The 17,156-nt window shown below is 41.9% G+C and overlaps 1 protein-coding gene across 1 annotated transcript in view; it reads left to right on the forward strand.

The window, feature by feature from the left end:
- Positions 1 to 4,744: 4,744 nt before the first annotated feature.
- Positions 4,745 to 17,156, forward strand: part of LOC115221591 (peroxidase mlt-7-like) — a 33,267-nt gene continuing 20,855 nt past the window's right edge. Inside the window, exons 1-5 of the mRNA XM_036510697.1 lie at positions 4,745 to 4,894; positions 9,587 to 9,633; positions 11,328 to 11,343; positions 14,057 to 14,196; positions 16,065 to 16,244. Coding sequence (XP_036366590.1) covers positions 4,890 to 4,894; positions 9,587 to 9,633; positions 11,328 to 11,343; positions 14,057 to 14,196; positions 16,065 to 16,244 — 388 coding nt within the window. The 5' untranslated portion in view covers positions 4,745 to 4,889. The remainder of the gene's footprint in view (positions 4,895 to 9,586; positions 9,634 to 11,327; positions 11,344 to 14,056; positions 14,197 to 16,064; positions 16,245 to 17,156) is intronic.

Here is a 17,156-nt window from a genome sequence, read left to right on the forward strand (position 1 = left end):
CTATCTATCTATCTATCTATCTATCTATCTATCTATCTATCTATCTATCTATCTATCTATCTATCTATCTATCATATATCTATTAGTCTATCTACCTACCAACCTATCTATTTTTCTATCATCTATCTATCTATCTATCTATCTATCTATTTATTTATCTATCTATCTATCTATTTTTCTATCTATCTATCTATTTTTCTATCTATCTATTTATCTATCTATCTATCTATCTATCTATCTATCTATCTATCTATCTATCTATCTCGATTCCAACTGTCTGACAGGTACCGACTCGACCACCCAAATGCACCAACGTGGACATGGAGCAACCGCAGTGGGTCGTCGAGATCGTATCTAGATAGGATAATGTGTAGGACAGTAGACAGGGATAACTTAGGATGTCCACAATTCCACACAGTCAGCTACACGGATCACAAATTCGTGACGTGTACGCTAGACTTAGATAAGGCACATAGACAGGGTCCTGGTTACTGGAAACTGAACGCATCTTTCCCATCCAGACAGGTTTTCAGAGACAGAATCAACACGTTAGTAAAAAGGGCTTTAACGGGAGCCATTGTCCACAACAAATGGTGGTTCGCCCTCAAGAGAGCAGTAAAAGCGGAAGCAATTAGATATAGCAAGGCACTAGCCGTAGATAGAAATAGAGTGGAGGGTGAGTTAGTTAAGAAGTTAGAAGAGGCAATAAGAAGCGGCATCACATCCGACGCTTTAGCGGCGAGGTTGGCCCTTGACCAACACTTCAACGCCAAACACGAAGGGTGTGCTGTCAGGGCTAGGATGCGTGCGCTAAGGATGGAAGGTGTTGGAGCCGCGAGGGAGGCCCGGGTGGTGGAGGCGCAGCAGGGCAACAAAGCCACCATTCGGTCTCTGGTAGATGAACAAGGGCGCGAATTGCTCGAGCCCAGCAAGATGTGCGAGACATTTCAGCGGCACTTTGCCCGACTGTACGGGATGAGTGGCGAGCGTGAACGCAGGGTGGACCTCAGTGCCTACCTGCACAGCCTACCACGACTCTCGGCAAGAGAGGCAGAGTGCTGCGAAGGTGCCATCACGGCGGCGGATGTGCGATACGCGATGGCAGAATGCTCGAGGGAAAAATCGCCGGGTTTGGATGGTCTGCCCTACGAGTTTTACAATTGTATGCCAGACTTGTTTGGAGACGTCTTGGCAGCGGTATACTGCAACTGGCAGCAAAACGGGAGCATACCCGGTTTTGCGAGTCGAGGAGCCGTAACGCTGCTGAAGAAAGATCCAAACAAGGGGAACATTATAGATAACTTTAGACCAATCACTCTGCTCAATGCAGACCTGAAAATTTTGACAAAGGTGTTAGCCAAGAGGTTGGCTCTTGTCATCGAGAAACTGGTCGACAACGCACAAACGTGCGCCGTGCCGGGCCGGAGCATCCATGACAACCTCCATCTGATGCGCTACATCATAGACAGAGTAGTTAAGGAACCTGGCATGGGTGGGGCCCTGATCAAATTGGACCAATCGAGAGCCTTCGATAGGGTAGACCATCGATACTTGGAGGCAGTCCTGAGAGCGGCTGGTTTCGGCCCCGTCTTCCGCAGCTGGATAGCTGCCTTGTACAGAGGCATCCGTTCGGTAATTCGCGTAAATAGACATCTATCGAGACCTTTCGACATTGCACGTTCGGTCCGTCAGGGATGCCCCCTCTCGGCGCTTCTATACGTATTGACTCTTGAGCCACTACTGTGGAAGCTGGCGACTCTGAGGGGCATCCCGCGAGAATTGTGATGCGGGACGAGCGTGTCTGCATACGCGGACGACGTCACCGTCATAGTGTCAAGCCACGAGCACATCGAGCTGATCGGCGAGACACTGAAAGACTACGAAGCGGTGACAGGAGCAAAAATCAACCGGGAAAAGTCAGTGGGCTTGCGGCTCGGCACCTGGAGACGCAAGCCCATGCCGTCCACCAGTACCTCCGTCGTGGGACGCTGGACGCCCGGTTGAGTTGCTCGGGGTCTGGTTCGGTCCGGACCTCCAAATGGAGAAGAACTGGAACGAGATAACGAGTAGGGTGGTCACTCTCGCTCGGCAATGGGCCGAGAGGAAACTGTCCCTAAAAGGTCGGGCGGAGGTGGCGAACACGTACATCGCGTCCATCATCTACTACCGCCTGACCATCGTACCTTGTCCCGACCCTACCAACACCAAACTAGAACGCATTCTCTTCCGCTTCTTGTGGAAAGGATGCGTCCCGATGGTCAGGCGATCCATTTGCTGTCAACACCCGTTAAAAGGAGGGCTGGGCATGCCGTGGTTGATGATGCGCAGACACGCGCTGAGACTGCGACATCTCCGGCTCTATGTAGACGACGGTGAACAGGTGTGGTCGCCGTTTGTGAGGCACGCGTTCCCGCAGCTCGTCTCCATGACCGAACTGCAGTCGTGGATCAAAAAGAGGCCGAGGAAGGGCGAATGGCACCGCGAGTGTCGCGTTGCTCTCAAGCAACTCTGCCGTCCCGGGTCGACCTTGAGTGACTTCAACACAACCAAAGCATTCTATAGGGGATTAGTGGAGGGGAGGTATGACGACGATCTTGGGGCAAACCTGGGCGTCGACGAGGAATACCTGACCCGCCTGTTTGAAACGACTTTCGGTCCGGGATCTATGGACAACTTCCAGAGATCCCTGGCCTGGCGGTGCTACCGAGAAGCGCTACCCGTTCAGGATAAGCTCTATAGGCATGGCTCGAGAAACACGGGGCCGACCTGCCCGAGATGCGGGCAGAACGACGAAACCGCTCTGCACGCAATCGTGCAGTGTCCAGCAATTTCCGACCTGTGGGCTTATGTCGAACGACTGCTGTCACGTGTGGGACGTGTCGGTTTATCAGCCGAGTCTATCGTTAATATCGTCACGCCTCCTTCCTTCAAACGGGAAGGAAGAGCTATTTTTATCATCCTTGTGGCTATGGCGAAAGAATGTATCTGGTGGACGCGCCTGAAAGGATTAGAGACAAACACTTTCCTCTCTGGTCAATCTCTCATCAACTTCTTCAAGTATCACTTGAAGAAAAAAGTGAGAGTAGAGAGGCAAGTTTTGTCTAGTGAATGTTTTAAAAAAAGATGGGTGAATGTAGCAAGGATGGCACGTATGAATGACGAAGCCACCTTGACTATGATTCTATGAACCGTAAAAATTAATACAGAGAGTTGCTTATTTGCAAAAAAAAAAAGAAATATAACATGTGACTTCATTGACCGAGGTTACCGTGGTCTTTTCCGTAGGCTTTTCTTTCCACGGGTAAACCTCACCTGTCCTCCCCTTTACACTTCATATTGACATTTCTGTGATAACGATCCCTATTGATCAATTTTTTTTCCTTTCCCTTTTTTTCCTCACCTCCCCTCTTTTTTTAAAAAATTTTATTTTATACCCCCTTTTTTTGTTCTCTTTCTTTCCATTTCGATCCCTTTTTATTGAAAACCAAACCCACATCTTTTACCCCCAAAAGGAAAACGCCCTACCTTGTAATTTTGTCCTGTCTGTGTGCAGCCCTGTGTGGCTAATAAAGAAACATATCTATCTATCTATCTATCTATCTATCTATCTATCTATCTATCTATCTATCTATCTATCTATCTATCTATCTATCTATCTATCTATCTATCTATCTATCTATCTATCTATCTATCTATCTATCTATCTATCTATCTATCTATCTATCTATCTATCTATCTATCTATCTATCTTCTATCTACCTACCTACCTACATGCATACATACATACATACATACATACATGCATCCATATATACATACATACATACATGCATACATACATACATACATGCATACATACGTACATACATGCATACATATATACATACATACATGCATGCATACATACATACATACATACATACATGCATACATACATACATAAATACATACATACATACATACATACATGCATGCATGCATGCATACATACATACATACATACACACATACATACATACATACATACATACATGCATACATACACACACACACGTACATACATACATACACACATACAACATACATACATACATACATACATACATACAGGCATACATACACACACACACGTACATACATACATACACACATACATACATACATACATGCATACATACACACATACATACATACATACATACATACAACATACATACATACATACATACATATGTGTGTTTGTTTCTCTTTATGGTTATATGTTTACAGTCTGAGACTGTTTAGGTACTAAAGACTGAAACAAAACAATTTGTGAGGTGTGTGGCTGCGAGGTTGGGTGTCTGTGTACTTTTAGAGAGAGAGAGAGAGAGAGAGAGAGAGAGAGAGAGAGAGAGAGAGAGAGAGAGAGAGAGAGATAGAGAGAGAAAAGATGGAGAGAAAATGGGACAGAGAGAAAGTGTCAGAAGGAAAGAGAGAGGTGTGAGAAATGTACTTAAAATCTTGACCCAGAAATACCACGAACGAGGGAAATTAAGCAGAGGGAAAAAGGAGAAGACAATGAAAAAGAAAAGGAAACAAAGAAAAGGGGAAAATGGACAAATTAAACAAGTAGTCGAATCATCATCACCATCATTAGCATTTGATCGAAGCAGTAGTCGTAGTAGTGATAGTCGTAGTTGAAGAATTTCCATTGTTTCTGGGTATTAACAAAAGTAATAATTATTCTAAGTCCCACATTTTTGTATGGGCCTGTATATAAATACCGGGAGATTTTGCGGTCTTACTACTTCGCTAATCACCCTGGTACTGAACTGGCAAGTCTTGCATAAACCAACGTCGTATCCGAATATTTGCAACGTTTTCATTCCTCAAAGAAAATAAAAAGAAAAATGAGGTAAGTTTTTTTTTGCGGTAAAACTTTTATAAAATGGTCTTGTGTTACTGTTTTTAATCTTTTACTCTTTTATTGGTTTTTGTCATAGAAATGAGGCCATGTGCGATCCTGTCTTCAAGAATGTGATCGGTCATTTTGACATCTTGTAATCTTTCCGGCCGGTAATCATTTCTAGACCAGGGTGAACAAAACCGTAGGCACGGATAAAAATACACATACTCAAAAACTCAAATACTCAAATACTCAAAAACGTATGTATGTATGTCTGCATGCACGAACGCATATACATACAGCACGATATGGTATCGATTAGACCAGTGCTTTTCAAACTTTTTGCTGGAGCGGAACCCCAGGGAAACATTCCACTGGCTCGAGGAACCCCTGTGCAATAATTTAATAGTTTTATGCACACATATCTGCACAGGAGAATTAAAAATTACTGCCGATTTTAGCAGTTTTGTAACTTCTTGCGGAACCCTTAGACTGTACTGGCGGAACCCTCGTTGAAAACCACTGGATTAGACTGTCGGACGCTGTTATACATCGCTGGCCACTTCGCATCATTTTAGCTTTCAAATGATGTCACCTCGCTGGCTGGGTGAGCAGCCCAACATTACCCCTGATCGGAAGGCTATTTCGTAGAGGTATCCATTTACAGCAGAATGGACTGGAGCAACGTGAAATGAAGTGCTTTGCTCAAGAACACAACGCGATCGTTAGAGCAACACTCCTAACAACTGGGCCACACACCTTCACACTACTAAACATTAGGCCACACGCCTTCACACATATACACACATAAAGAGGATCGATTAAGCTCGAGGCGTATCAAAGTGAACCACACAATATTACTGACTGTACGGTAAAACACAAACCAGTAAAACACAAGCAACTCAGTTTATGAAAGAAGCATCGAGCATCGATGTAAGGAAATCCACTGACGTTTGGTAACCGCATCGGGTCGTCCAGATGCAGTTCCTTGAGTATCCAAAGTTGAAGACAACTCAGCGTGCTGTGAATTAACAATGAAAAGAAACGAATTGATTATACTGTATCGCTACAATCGCTTCATTAAAAGATTTTATGACATTTTAACATCGTGCAGACATATATGAACGAAGTGCAACGGTGAGCTGCAGTACGTCAATATTTGCTCTTATGCAACATGGTGCAGCCTGATAATTTGAAAGGTACTCTTATAAATGTTGCACTTTATACATGTCTGACTGGACGATGTTACAATTCAATAGAATATCTCAATAAAGTGATTGTAGCGATAGAGTATACTCCATTCGTTTGTTTATACATACATACGTCCATATAATGTGTGTGTGTGTGTGTGTGTGTGTGGTGTGTGTGTGTGTGTGTGTGTGTGTGTGTGTGTGTGTGTGTGTGTGTGTGTGTGTGTGTGTGTGTGTGTGTGTGTTTGGGAAAGTATCGACGGGTTTTTGAAAAGATTCTATCTGTCAAGTTCTACACACAAAATGACCACATATAGCCTCAAGTTGTATTTCGTAGCATCTTCTACCTTTTGTTTTGAAATCCCACCAAAACCATCTTTGACTTTAATTTTTTTTTTTTTTGGTGGGTGTTACTGTAGCTTGTAGCCCCAGGAGAACATCGTCTCCAGCTGGCTTTAGGCACACAAATACCATAAGGGCACAGAAAGCGTGCATAAAGCCAGCTGGAGACGATGTTCTCCTGGGGCTACAAGCTACAGTAACACCCACCCTTAGTGGTTAGCCATATTGAGATGGCAAGTATACCTCACATTAATATTATTTATTTTTAATAAAAAAAAAACCAAGACCATACTATTTTATCCCAGGTCAAATTATTCATGGAACCAATTCCTGCAGCCGTTTTCGCGTGGAAAGCAAACACACACACACACACACACACACACACATACACACACACACATACACACACACACATACACACACACACATACACACACACACACATCTATTTTATATATGACTAGCTATTTTGACCCGTGCTTTGCTCGGGCTTTGCTGGTGGTGTTGTTTTGTGCGTGTTTTCTCCTTTTCCCTTTCTTCTTTTGTTCGTCTACTTTGCCTGGTTCTTTTTATTGCCCTCTTCTTTACCCCGCTTTCCAAAATCCCCCAAATTTTTACACCCACAATTAAAGATAACCGCCTCTAGCCCCTGCAGCAACACGAAAAGCCACCATTATTCAAACAGCGCAACCTGTCTATCCCATAAAACTCAATTTTCCCATGGCAACCAAACGGTAGCCCCGAGAGACTTGCAACCATCCTCAGACCATTGCCCACAACATTTTACCCCACCAGTGTAAATTTTGGCGCAAATCTGACCTCATCTACCGCCCTTTAAACCGTTCCCATCCCCAAAGGAGACAAATAACCAAGAAATCAAATAACTTTTTCGCATTTCAGCTTTATAGATATTGATGTAATATGTAATCTTCGGTACCGAACAATCGTACGAAATGAACCAGAAACAGCAATAAAACAAACTTGCAAATTGACAGTTAATCCATTTCCCGGCTAAATCTGTTTGACTACGAAGAAATCTAAGTCTCTAAAACATGCCTATTCAAAATAGGCGTGCTTTTGATCTCTGTTGCACAGAAAATTAAAAGCATGAGTGCTTCAAGAGAAAACGTATTGACAGCGTGTCTGCTGCTTAACACGGCTTGAAGGTGAGCAATAAAAAGTCTGCTGTTGCTGGCTGTCTCTCTCTTGACGACTCATTTATTTGTTTTGTGCCTCTTTTTGGCACTCCCTTATCGAAAAGAATAATGAGTACGATGAAAATAACACCACTGCTCTTACTATGACTAAAGCAAGCAGAAAACCCTTACTTTTCTTTGGCTTTCTCTCTCGAAGATGATAATAGAATGGGAAGAAACTGGCTACCCGCATGGTTCTTGGTCTCAAGCATTTGTCTTATGAAGAAAGGCTAAAGACGCTCGACCATTATTCTCTAGAAAAACGACGACGCCGTGGTGATCTCATTCTTGCTCACAACATCATAAGCGGAAAGTGTAACCTCTCGAAATAGCTGTTCTTCACTCCTGCTCCAGAGCGTCGGCTGCGGGGTCACTCCGAAAAGCTCCATCTGCGACGATTTCATCTCAATCGAAGGAGAGGGGCTTTCTCCGTCCGGATTGCGGATCCGTGGAATAAGCTGACGGACGAGATAGTGAAGATGCCGACGACATCTCGGTTCAAAGTCTCCCTTGACCACAAATGGCCTGAACACCACCCTGAACATAACTCCATGTCCCCCTACATGGCCTTGCTTTTTGCTTTTTGAGCCAAAAAATTAACTTAACTTAACTTAATACTGTTGCTCTTACTGACTACGACAGAAAGCAAAAGAACTAGTTCTAAAATCTCTACAAGAGATGAACACAGTAGTTGCTCTAGCATGTAAAACTCGTAGCCACTTCAACATGGCTGTCCCGTTCGAATATATCGGCTGCAGCTGCGCATCGTTAACCAGTAAGAGGAGATATCCTCTTGGTGTTAAAATATCAGTCAAGTCCTTTCGAACGGAACAGCCATGTTGAAGTACCTACGAATATTACTTTATACACACATACACACACACATACACATATAGGCGCAAGCGTGGCTTGTGGTAAGTACCTTGCTTTCCAACAACATGGTTCTAGGTTCAGTTCCACTGCGTGGCACCTTGGGAAAGTGTCTTCTACTATAGTCTCGGACCAACCAAAGCCTTGTGAGTGGATTTTGTAGACGGAAACTGAAAGAAGATCGTCGTATATATATATATATATATATATATATATATATATGTATGTGTGTGTGTGTGTGTGTGTGTGTGTGTGGTGTGTGTGTGTGTGCTTGTCCCCCAACAAAATCGCTTGACAACCGATGCTGGTGTGTTTACATCCCCGTAACTTAGCGGTTCGGCAAAGAGACCGATAGAATAAGTACTGGGCTTACAAAGAATACGTTCTGGGATCAATTTGTTCGACCTAAAGGCGGTAATCCAGCATGGCCGCAGTCAACTGACTGAAACAAATAAAAAATAAAAGAATATATATATATATATATATATATCGACGAACGGTAACGTGAAACTCCGAGTAACAGCTTTTGTTATATTTCTGCTGCTTTTAAATAAAGCATATTACTCTACCTCTGGTATTTGAATACTCCTTTTTCCACCTTGTTTCACATTTATGTGCTTACTCCGGTATATAAATATATATATATATATATGACCTTCGAAACACGGAGTAGATGAAACAGAGGCGACTGAAGAAGGGGAATTTTCCTTCTGTTGTATGTCATGTACTCTATTTTTTCTTTGTTTAAGAAAAATGTCCATTTCCTTGGTTTTGTGTTTATGTTTTCGTTTCTCATTGTGTTCGACGTTTTTTTTTGGTGTCCTGTACCCATATAAGCATGTATATATACATGTAGATGTAGGTACGTACATATATGTATGTATATATGCATATGTTTTATTTATTAATTTGTTATTATATATATATATATAATGTACACGTATGTATACAATGTAAGTATATAAATGCACTGCTTCACTCAGTCACTACTCCAAGATTTTCGTTTGATACGAGCCTTCGGGAAACAAGTCTAAATGATATCAATATCTTTAAATTACTTTTCTGATAACATTCCGTTCTCTATTTCTTTCCATTTTCCCTAGGATGCTTGTTGCATTGTTAGTGACTGGCATAGCTGTCATTCTTCAAGGTAAGTAATATTTTATTCATTAAAACTTCAGTCATTTGTTTGATCTACAATCATATTGTGTAATTAAAGGGGATATATGGTCGAAGCTATAGATCTTTGAACTAACGAGTGAAGGAAAAAAATGAAAAATCTTACCACGTGCTTATTTTCAGTACTTAGCAAATCACCCTCAAATCACAGTCTACGTTCTTAAGAGTGTGAGACATGATAATGTTTTCGACCCACAATACTTAAGAAGTGAGGGAGGTCTTTTTTTTTATCAAAGAGCGCGCGAGAGAAAAAGAGAGAAAGAGAAAGAAACAGGAGGTTAAAAGCGAGAGGAAGAAAAAAAGAAAGAAATTGACTAATGAGCAGTATATTGGTATCAAATTTTGGTACAACAATTTCGAGGGAGCGGGCAAGTCGATTACATCGGCCTCAGGGTTCAACTACCACTTATTTTATCTGTTTCTTTACTACCCACAAGAGGCTAAACATAGAGGGGACAAACAAGGCCAGACAAACGGATTAAGTCGATTACAAAGACCCCAGTGCGTAACTGGTACTTAATTTTGGCGGCGAACTAGCAGAATCGTTAGCATGCCGGGCGAATTGCTTAGCAGTATTTCGTCTGCCGCTACGTTCTAAGTTCAAATTCCGCCGAGGTCGACTTTGCCTTTCATCCTTTCGGGATCGATTAAATAAGTACCAGTTACGCACTGGGGTCGATATAATCGACTTAATCCGTCTGTCTGTCCTTGTTTGTCCTCTCTGTGTTTAGCCCTTGTGGGTAGTAAAGAAATAGGTACTTAATTTATCGACCCCGAAAGGATGAAAGGCAAAGTCGACCTCGGCGGAATTTGAACTCAGAACGTAACGGCAGACGAAATACGGCTACGCATTTCGCCCGGCGTGCTAACGATTCTGCCAGCTCGCCGCTTTACTAGAACTTATTTTATCGAACAAAGTCGGCCTCGCTGGAATTTGAACGTAAAGACAAACGCAATATTGCTAATTTTGCTTGTAGTGCTAACCACGTTGCCAGCTTGCCACCTTAATAAGTAGTGGATGGAAGCACTCCGTCGGTTACGACGACGAGGGCTCCGGTTGATCCGAATCAACGGAACAACCTGCTCGTGAAATTAACGTGTAAGTGGCTGAGCACTCCACAGACACGTGTACCCTTAACGTAGTTCTCGGGGATATTCAGCGTGACACAGAGAGTGACAAGGCCGGCCCTTTGAAATACAGGTACAACAGAAACAAGAAGAGTGAGAGAAAGTTGTGGTGAAAGAATACAGCAGGGATCACCACCATCTCCTGCCGGAGCCTCGTGGAGCTTTTAGGTGTTTTCGCTCAATAAACACTCACAACGCCCGGTCTGGGAATCGAAACCGCGATCCTACGACCGCGAGTCCGCTGCCCTAACCACTGGGCCATTGCGCCTCCACTAATGAGTAGTATATTGGCTCAACATACGAGCGAAATTAATTGAATTTGTATGTATCGAAATAAAAATTGGCCAAGCATCTTCCATTTGCAATGGAATATTTTTCAGCAGAATTCATCATGCTGTGTTTATCTGAATTAATATTTTCAAAATATAATTGAATATTATAATTTTTACGTTTTATAAAACCAATGTTTTCTTTAATCAACAATTAGAAAATAATGTTTATACCTTTCCCTTTCATTTACTTCGACTGGTATTGCAGATTGCCTTGTAAGCAGGTAAGTGGATCAAATACTATTGCATTCATATGTATGATATTGCATGCTTAAGAGTTCTCTATGTAACGTTAAATTAATAAAGTGTTATAATTTTACATACAATAAGTTTACTAAACCATAGATATGGCACAGCTATACGTTTGTATAACGACAATTGTATTCTACTCCAAGCACAAGGCCCGACATTTTGGGGGAGGGGGCCAGTCGATTAGATCGACCCCAGAATGCAAGAGGTACTTAATTTATCGACTCCCGGAAGGCTGAAAGACAGTCGACCTCGGCGGAATTTGAACTCAGAACGTAGCGGCAGACGAAATACCTATTTCTTTACTACCCACAAGGGGCTAAACACAGAGAGGACAAACAAGGACAGACAAACGGATTAAGTCGATTATATCGACCCCAGTGCATAACTGGTACTTAATTTATCGACCCCGAAAGGATGAAAGGCAAAGTCGACCTCGGCGGAATTTGAACTCAGAACGTAACGGCAGACGAAATACGGCTACGCATTTCGCCCGGTGTGCTAACGTTTCTACCAGCTCGCCGCCTTACAAATAATAATTAATTCTTTTATTGGCCACAAGGGCTAACATAAACATGCATAAAGTGACAGGCAACAACAAAAACAATACGATACTATACAATGGGTTTTGACGTTCATGTACTCAGTAAATAACAGAAAAAATTTAAATAAAATAAAACTCCCAATAGGAGGTTACTTGTGGAAAACTCCACAAAAGTCACGGGTGCCTGATCAATAGGGCAAGGGCCCTTCTCTTATTTTTACAGGTGCATTCTCAGAAATGGTTCTTTCACACTGACCATTCTTTCAACATTTACATACCTTTCAATAAACTTGCTAGAAGTCAACGCTTCCCTCTCCGCCCTCACTATCTCCTTCAAGTGAAATTTGAAAAAGTTGATGAGGGCTTGGCCAAAAAGGAAAGTGTCTGACTTCAGCGCTTTCAAACAAGTCCGCCATATTTCCTCTTTCGCTACGGCCACAAGACAAATAAAAATTACATGCCTCACCTCGGTAGCACTGCTATGTGAGGGATTTCTGGAAATTATCCATAGGCCCAAAGTTCTCCGAAACAGACCAGTAAGTTGATCCCCGTCAACGTCTCGAGTTTTTCTGAGAACGTCGTCGCACTTTCCCCCCGCTAACCCACTAGAGAACGGTAGAGTGGAACAACTACCGACAGAATTGCCCGCCTGTTAGAGGGCTGTGAGCGCTTGATGGCACTCGAAGTGCCAAGCGTCACTCCTAAGCTTACGCCTAATCCAGGATTGCAGCTCATTCAAAGAGACGGAGTTTGAACTCAGAATGTAGCGACGGGTGAAATACCTATTTCTTTATTACCCACAAGGGGCTAAACATAGAGGGGACAAACAAGGACAGACATAGGTATTAAGTCGATTACATCGACCCAAGTGCGTTACTGGTACTTAATTTATCGACCCCGAAAGGATGAAAGGTACAATCAACCTCGGCGGAACTTGAACTCACAACGTAACGACAGACGAAATACCGCTAAGCATTTCGACCGGCATGCTAACGGTTCTGTCAGCTCACCGCTTTAGAAATAATAATAATAATAATAATAATAATAATAATAATAATAATAATAATAATAATAATAATAATGATAATAATAACAATAATAATAATAATAATACCGAGAGCAGTATACAGGCAGCGGAAGACCAAGCTTTGGCCAAGAATTAGAAGGTCAGCAAGTGTCCCCGCTGTGCTGCATCTGCAATAGAGTGGACGAAACCATTACCCATATCACGAACGAATGCCCTAGACTTATCTCAAATGACAACAAGTTCTGGCAACACGATCAGGTAGCGAAAGGGCTACATTGAAAACTGCGGAAAGTGGGGGCTAGAGAGAAGCAGGACGTGGAATGAAAACGGCAGAGAATGACGGAGTGAGAGACAAGCAAAATCCTCTTGGATTTCCCTGTTCAAACAGATCAGGTGCTAGAGGATAACACACCGACCCTAGTGGTGGCGGGCATGGTGCACCACATATGCGATGTAGTTGATGTTGCATGACCCTTTGACTCACGAATAGTCAAGACGAAAGGCGAAAAGATAGATTAATACAACCCTCTTAAGTACGAAATAATCCGGTTATGCAAAATGAAGAAGGTGAAGATAGTGCCACCTGAAAATGATATGAATGTGCCATAAATGCATGAATTTGATATGCAAACATAGGCGCAGGAGTGGCTGTGTGGTAAGTAGCTTGCTAACCAACCACATGGTTCCGGGTTCAGTCCCACTGCGTGGCATCTTGAGCAGGTGTCTTCTGCTATAGCCCCGGGCCGACCAAAGCCTTGTGAGTAGATTTGGTAGACGGAAACTGAAAGAAGCCTGTCGTATATATATATATATATATATATGTATGTGTGTGTATTATTTGTGTGTCTGTGTTTGTCCCCCTAGCATTGCTTGACAACCTGACAACCGATGCTGGTGTGTTTACGTCCTCGTCACTTAGCGGTTCGGCAAAAGAGACCGATAGAATAAGTACTGGGCTTACAAAGAATAAGTCCCGGGGTCGATTTGCTCGACTAGAGGCGGTGCTCCAGCATGGCCGCAGTCAAATGACTGAAAACAAGTAAAAGAGTAAAAGAGTAAACCTCCCTAGAAATTTTTTTCTTTTTATTTTATTTTCTTCTCTATTTTTCATCTGCAGCTCCTGCATTTTTACCTCTTCTACAACTTGCTCGCCAATTACCTACTATGGAATTAACGGACAGTGTAATAATGAAGCTTCTAAATACGCCGGTAGTGAAAATTCACCTTTGAGTAGATACCTGACATATTTGGCAACGGGTACGTATGAGAATGTTTTGCAATGTTCCTACACACACACACACACACACGTGCGCGCACGCACACACGCCATCATAAGCGGAAAGTGTAACCTCTCGAAAGAGCTGTTCTTCACTCCTGCTCCAGAGCGTCGGCTGCGGGGTCACTCCGAAAAGCTCTATCTGCGACGATTTCATCTCATTCGAAGGAAAGGGGCTTTTTCCGTCCGGGTTGCGGATCCGTGGAATAAGCTGCCGGACGAGATGGTGAAGATGCCGACGACATCTCGGTTCAAGGTCTCCCTTGACCAGAAATGGCCTGAACTCTTTGCATGAACACCACCCTGTACATAACTCCATGTCCCCCTACATGGCCTTGCTTTTTGCTTTTTGAGCCAAAAAATTAACTTAACTTAACACACGCACACACACTCACGTATGCACACATACAAACACACGCAATATTATTTTATTCATTTACTTCTGTCTGTTCTCCATTTAAAGCAATGCATCGGTCCAGATAAATTTTCCTCTGATGGAAGCAGTGCTAGAACTCTTGCGAAGTAATGCCTTTTAACACCTCCGTAGTTTTTTTTCTTCCACTCGTATACATCTGCAAAACGTTTTCCTTGAAGGACTTTTCTACATTCAGGGGAACAAAAACAAAAAGTCACAGGAAGTAAAGTTGGGTGAATAAAGAGGGTGGGTAAGCCTCTTTGCGTCCCCAAAGCCCATCCCCTCCTCACCGTGGTGGGGACGCTGGCAACGGGTAGTGTCAGAGCTATGCCGTCGGAAACTTCGGTTCCTGGTAGGGCCACCCAAGGCGGATTGGTCTGACACCGAGTGGTATTAGGACCACAACCCGGCAAATGGGGAAAATCCACGGAGTGTCTGCTTCGGCAACCGGAGGCTCCTCGGTCGTTCTGTCCCTGCGTCTGCGGACAATCTGAGGCAGACAGGATGTCTCCACATGCGGGATTGTTAGGGACCGCTTGTGAAATCCACATATTCCCACAAAACTTCTTCCATGAGTAGAAGAAGCCGACTCAACCCGCCCAGGGTGAATGTCACCACAAGTACAAGTAAGTGAGTAAGGGTAAACCGGGTCATGCCATTTTTGGTTAAAAACTATCTCACACTGAAGACTGTGTGCACAGATGCATTGCTGTGAAAGAAAACCACCACTCTCCACTTTGCCACAGGTCGGGGTGTTTTCGTCACGCAAACACTTCAGAACATACCAAGTGAAATGCTTGGGGTTAACAGTTGGACCAAGAGGAAGAAATTCTGTGTGGACAATTCCTTTCACAACGATGAAACAAATCATCATCATCTTGATATTGGGCTTCATTTGACGAGCTTTTGGGAGGTGTGATGATATTGAATGCTTCCATCGACTTGATTGCTGCTTCATTTCCGGGTCGTAGCCATATCAAGAAGACACTCAGCAAGAAATGGAAACAGAATTAAAAGAAGAACACAATGAAAATAATAATAATGATAATAATAATAATAATAATAATAATAATAATAATAATAATAATAATAATAATAATAATAATAATGATAATAATGATAATAATAATAATAATAATAATAATAATAATAATAATGATAATAATAATAATAATAATATAATAATAATAATAATAATAATAAATAATAATGATAATAATGATAATAATAATAATAAATAATAATAATAAATAATAATAATAAATAATAATAATAATAATGATAATAATGATAATAATGATAATAATAATAATAATAACGAGCTCTATCATAGAATAAGTACGCGCATACAAATATACTTGAATAAACAGAAAAGCATATATAGTCCCTTGTATACCGATTTTAATGTAATCATCGTATACTTCTTTCCTTTAGGTGGAACTGGTACGACTCCATATAAGAATTTTTTCGGTGATGCTCTCCCTCTTCCCAGAAAAGTAAGTTTGGATTTGTTCCCCTGTCAAGACACCACGGCATCAGATGCAACTCATCTTTTTGCAATTTTCGGAAGACTCCTCAAGTTTGATTTGTTTCTTACGGAAAAAGTTACTACACGTAAGTAAATCCAAATAACATTCTTTCCGGAAATTATTTCCATTTTGTGTTTCTATTTGTTTAATCAAAAATCTTTTTTAAGCTCCAACCCTCTTTATACGCAAACATATACTACGCACACAAGCACGCACACACACACACACACACACACACACACACACACACATTCTCTCTCTCTCTCCCAGACACACACAAATACGGGCATACAATGCAGTTGTACAAAGTAGAATAAATAAGTTTTAATATCTCATGTATCTCAAGTTTCTCAGTTTCACATAACTTATACCAATGTTCATATTTGGAAAGCCATGGAAGTTGCAACTTCCCGTGTATATCTATTAAAAAAAATTTTGAGCTGCTGCAGTAAAACAATATTTACGATAGAGATAGGTGAATATATATATATATATATATAAATGGCAAAATGTCTGTGTGTGTGTCCTTTATACAAATCCACAATTTTTCAGTTAGAGGGCTCGCACCTTCTATGGTCATTCAAAATCATCCAATGGTGGTCGTGCATATCTTTACATTTCCCCAGTCACCCCGCAAAGCCATTAAAAAATCAATAGAAGTGACTTTTTTGTGAGTTTTCTATCCAAAACCCAATCAAAATGCCCAAAACTTGATACGCCAACTGAATGCCAGCTATCTGTATGTGATTGGTCGGAGATTTGGACAGTACTCGCGTGTATGTGCGTACGTACGCAGCTGTATATGCATGCACTAGCAGTATGACCCGGTGTTGCCGGGTCATAGTGCTAGTCATAAATAAACTGAAAGAAAATTTCGCTTTTAATTGATGAGATTATAGTATTTCTCATTTAATAGAAGTATATTGTGTCATACTTCTCTTGATTGTAGCACATTGAAGGCAGTTTGAAAATCTGCAGACAATCTTTATTTTACAAG

This window comes from Octopus sinensis, linkage group LG18, assembly GCF_006345805.1.
Source record: "Octopus sinensis linkage group LG18, ASM634580v1, whole genome shotgun sequence".
NCBI classification, from domain to species: Eukaryota; Metazoa; Mollusca; class Cephalopoda; order Octopoda; family Octopodidae; genus Octopus; species Octopus sinensis.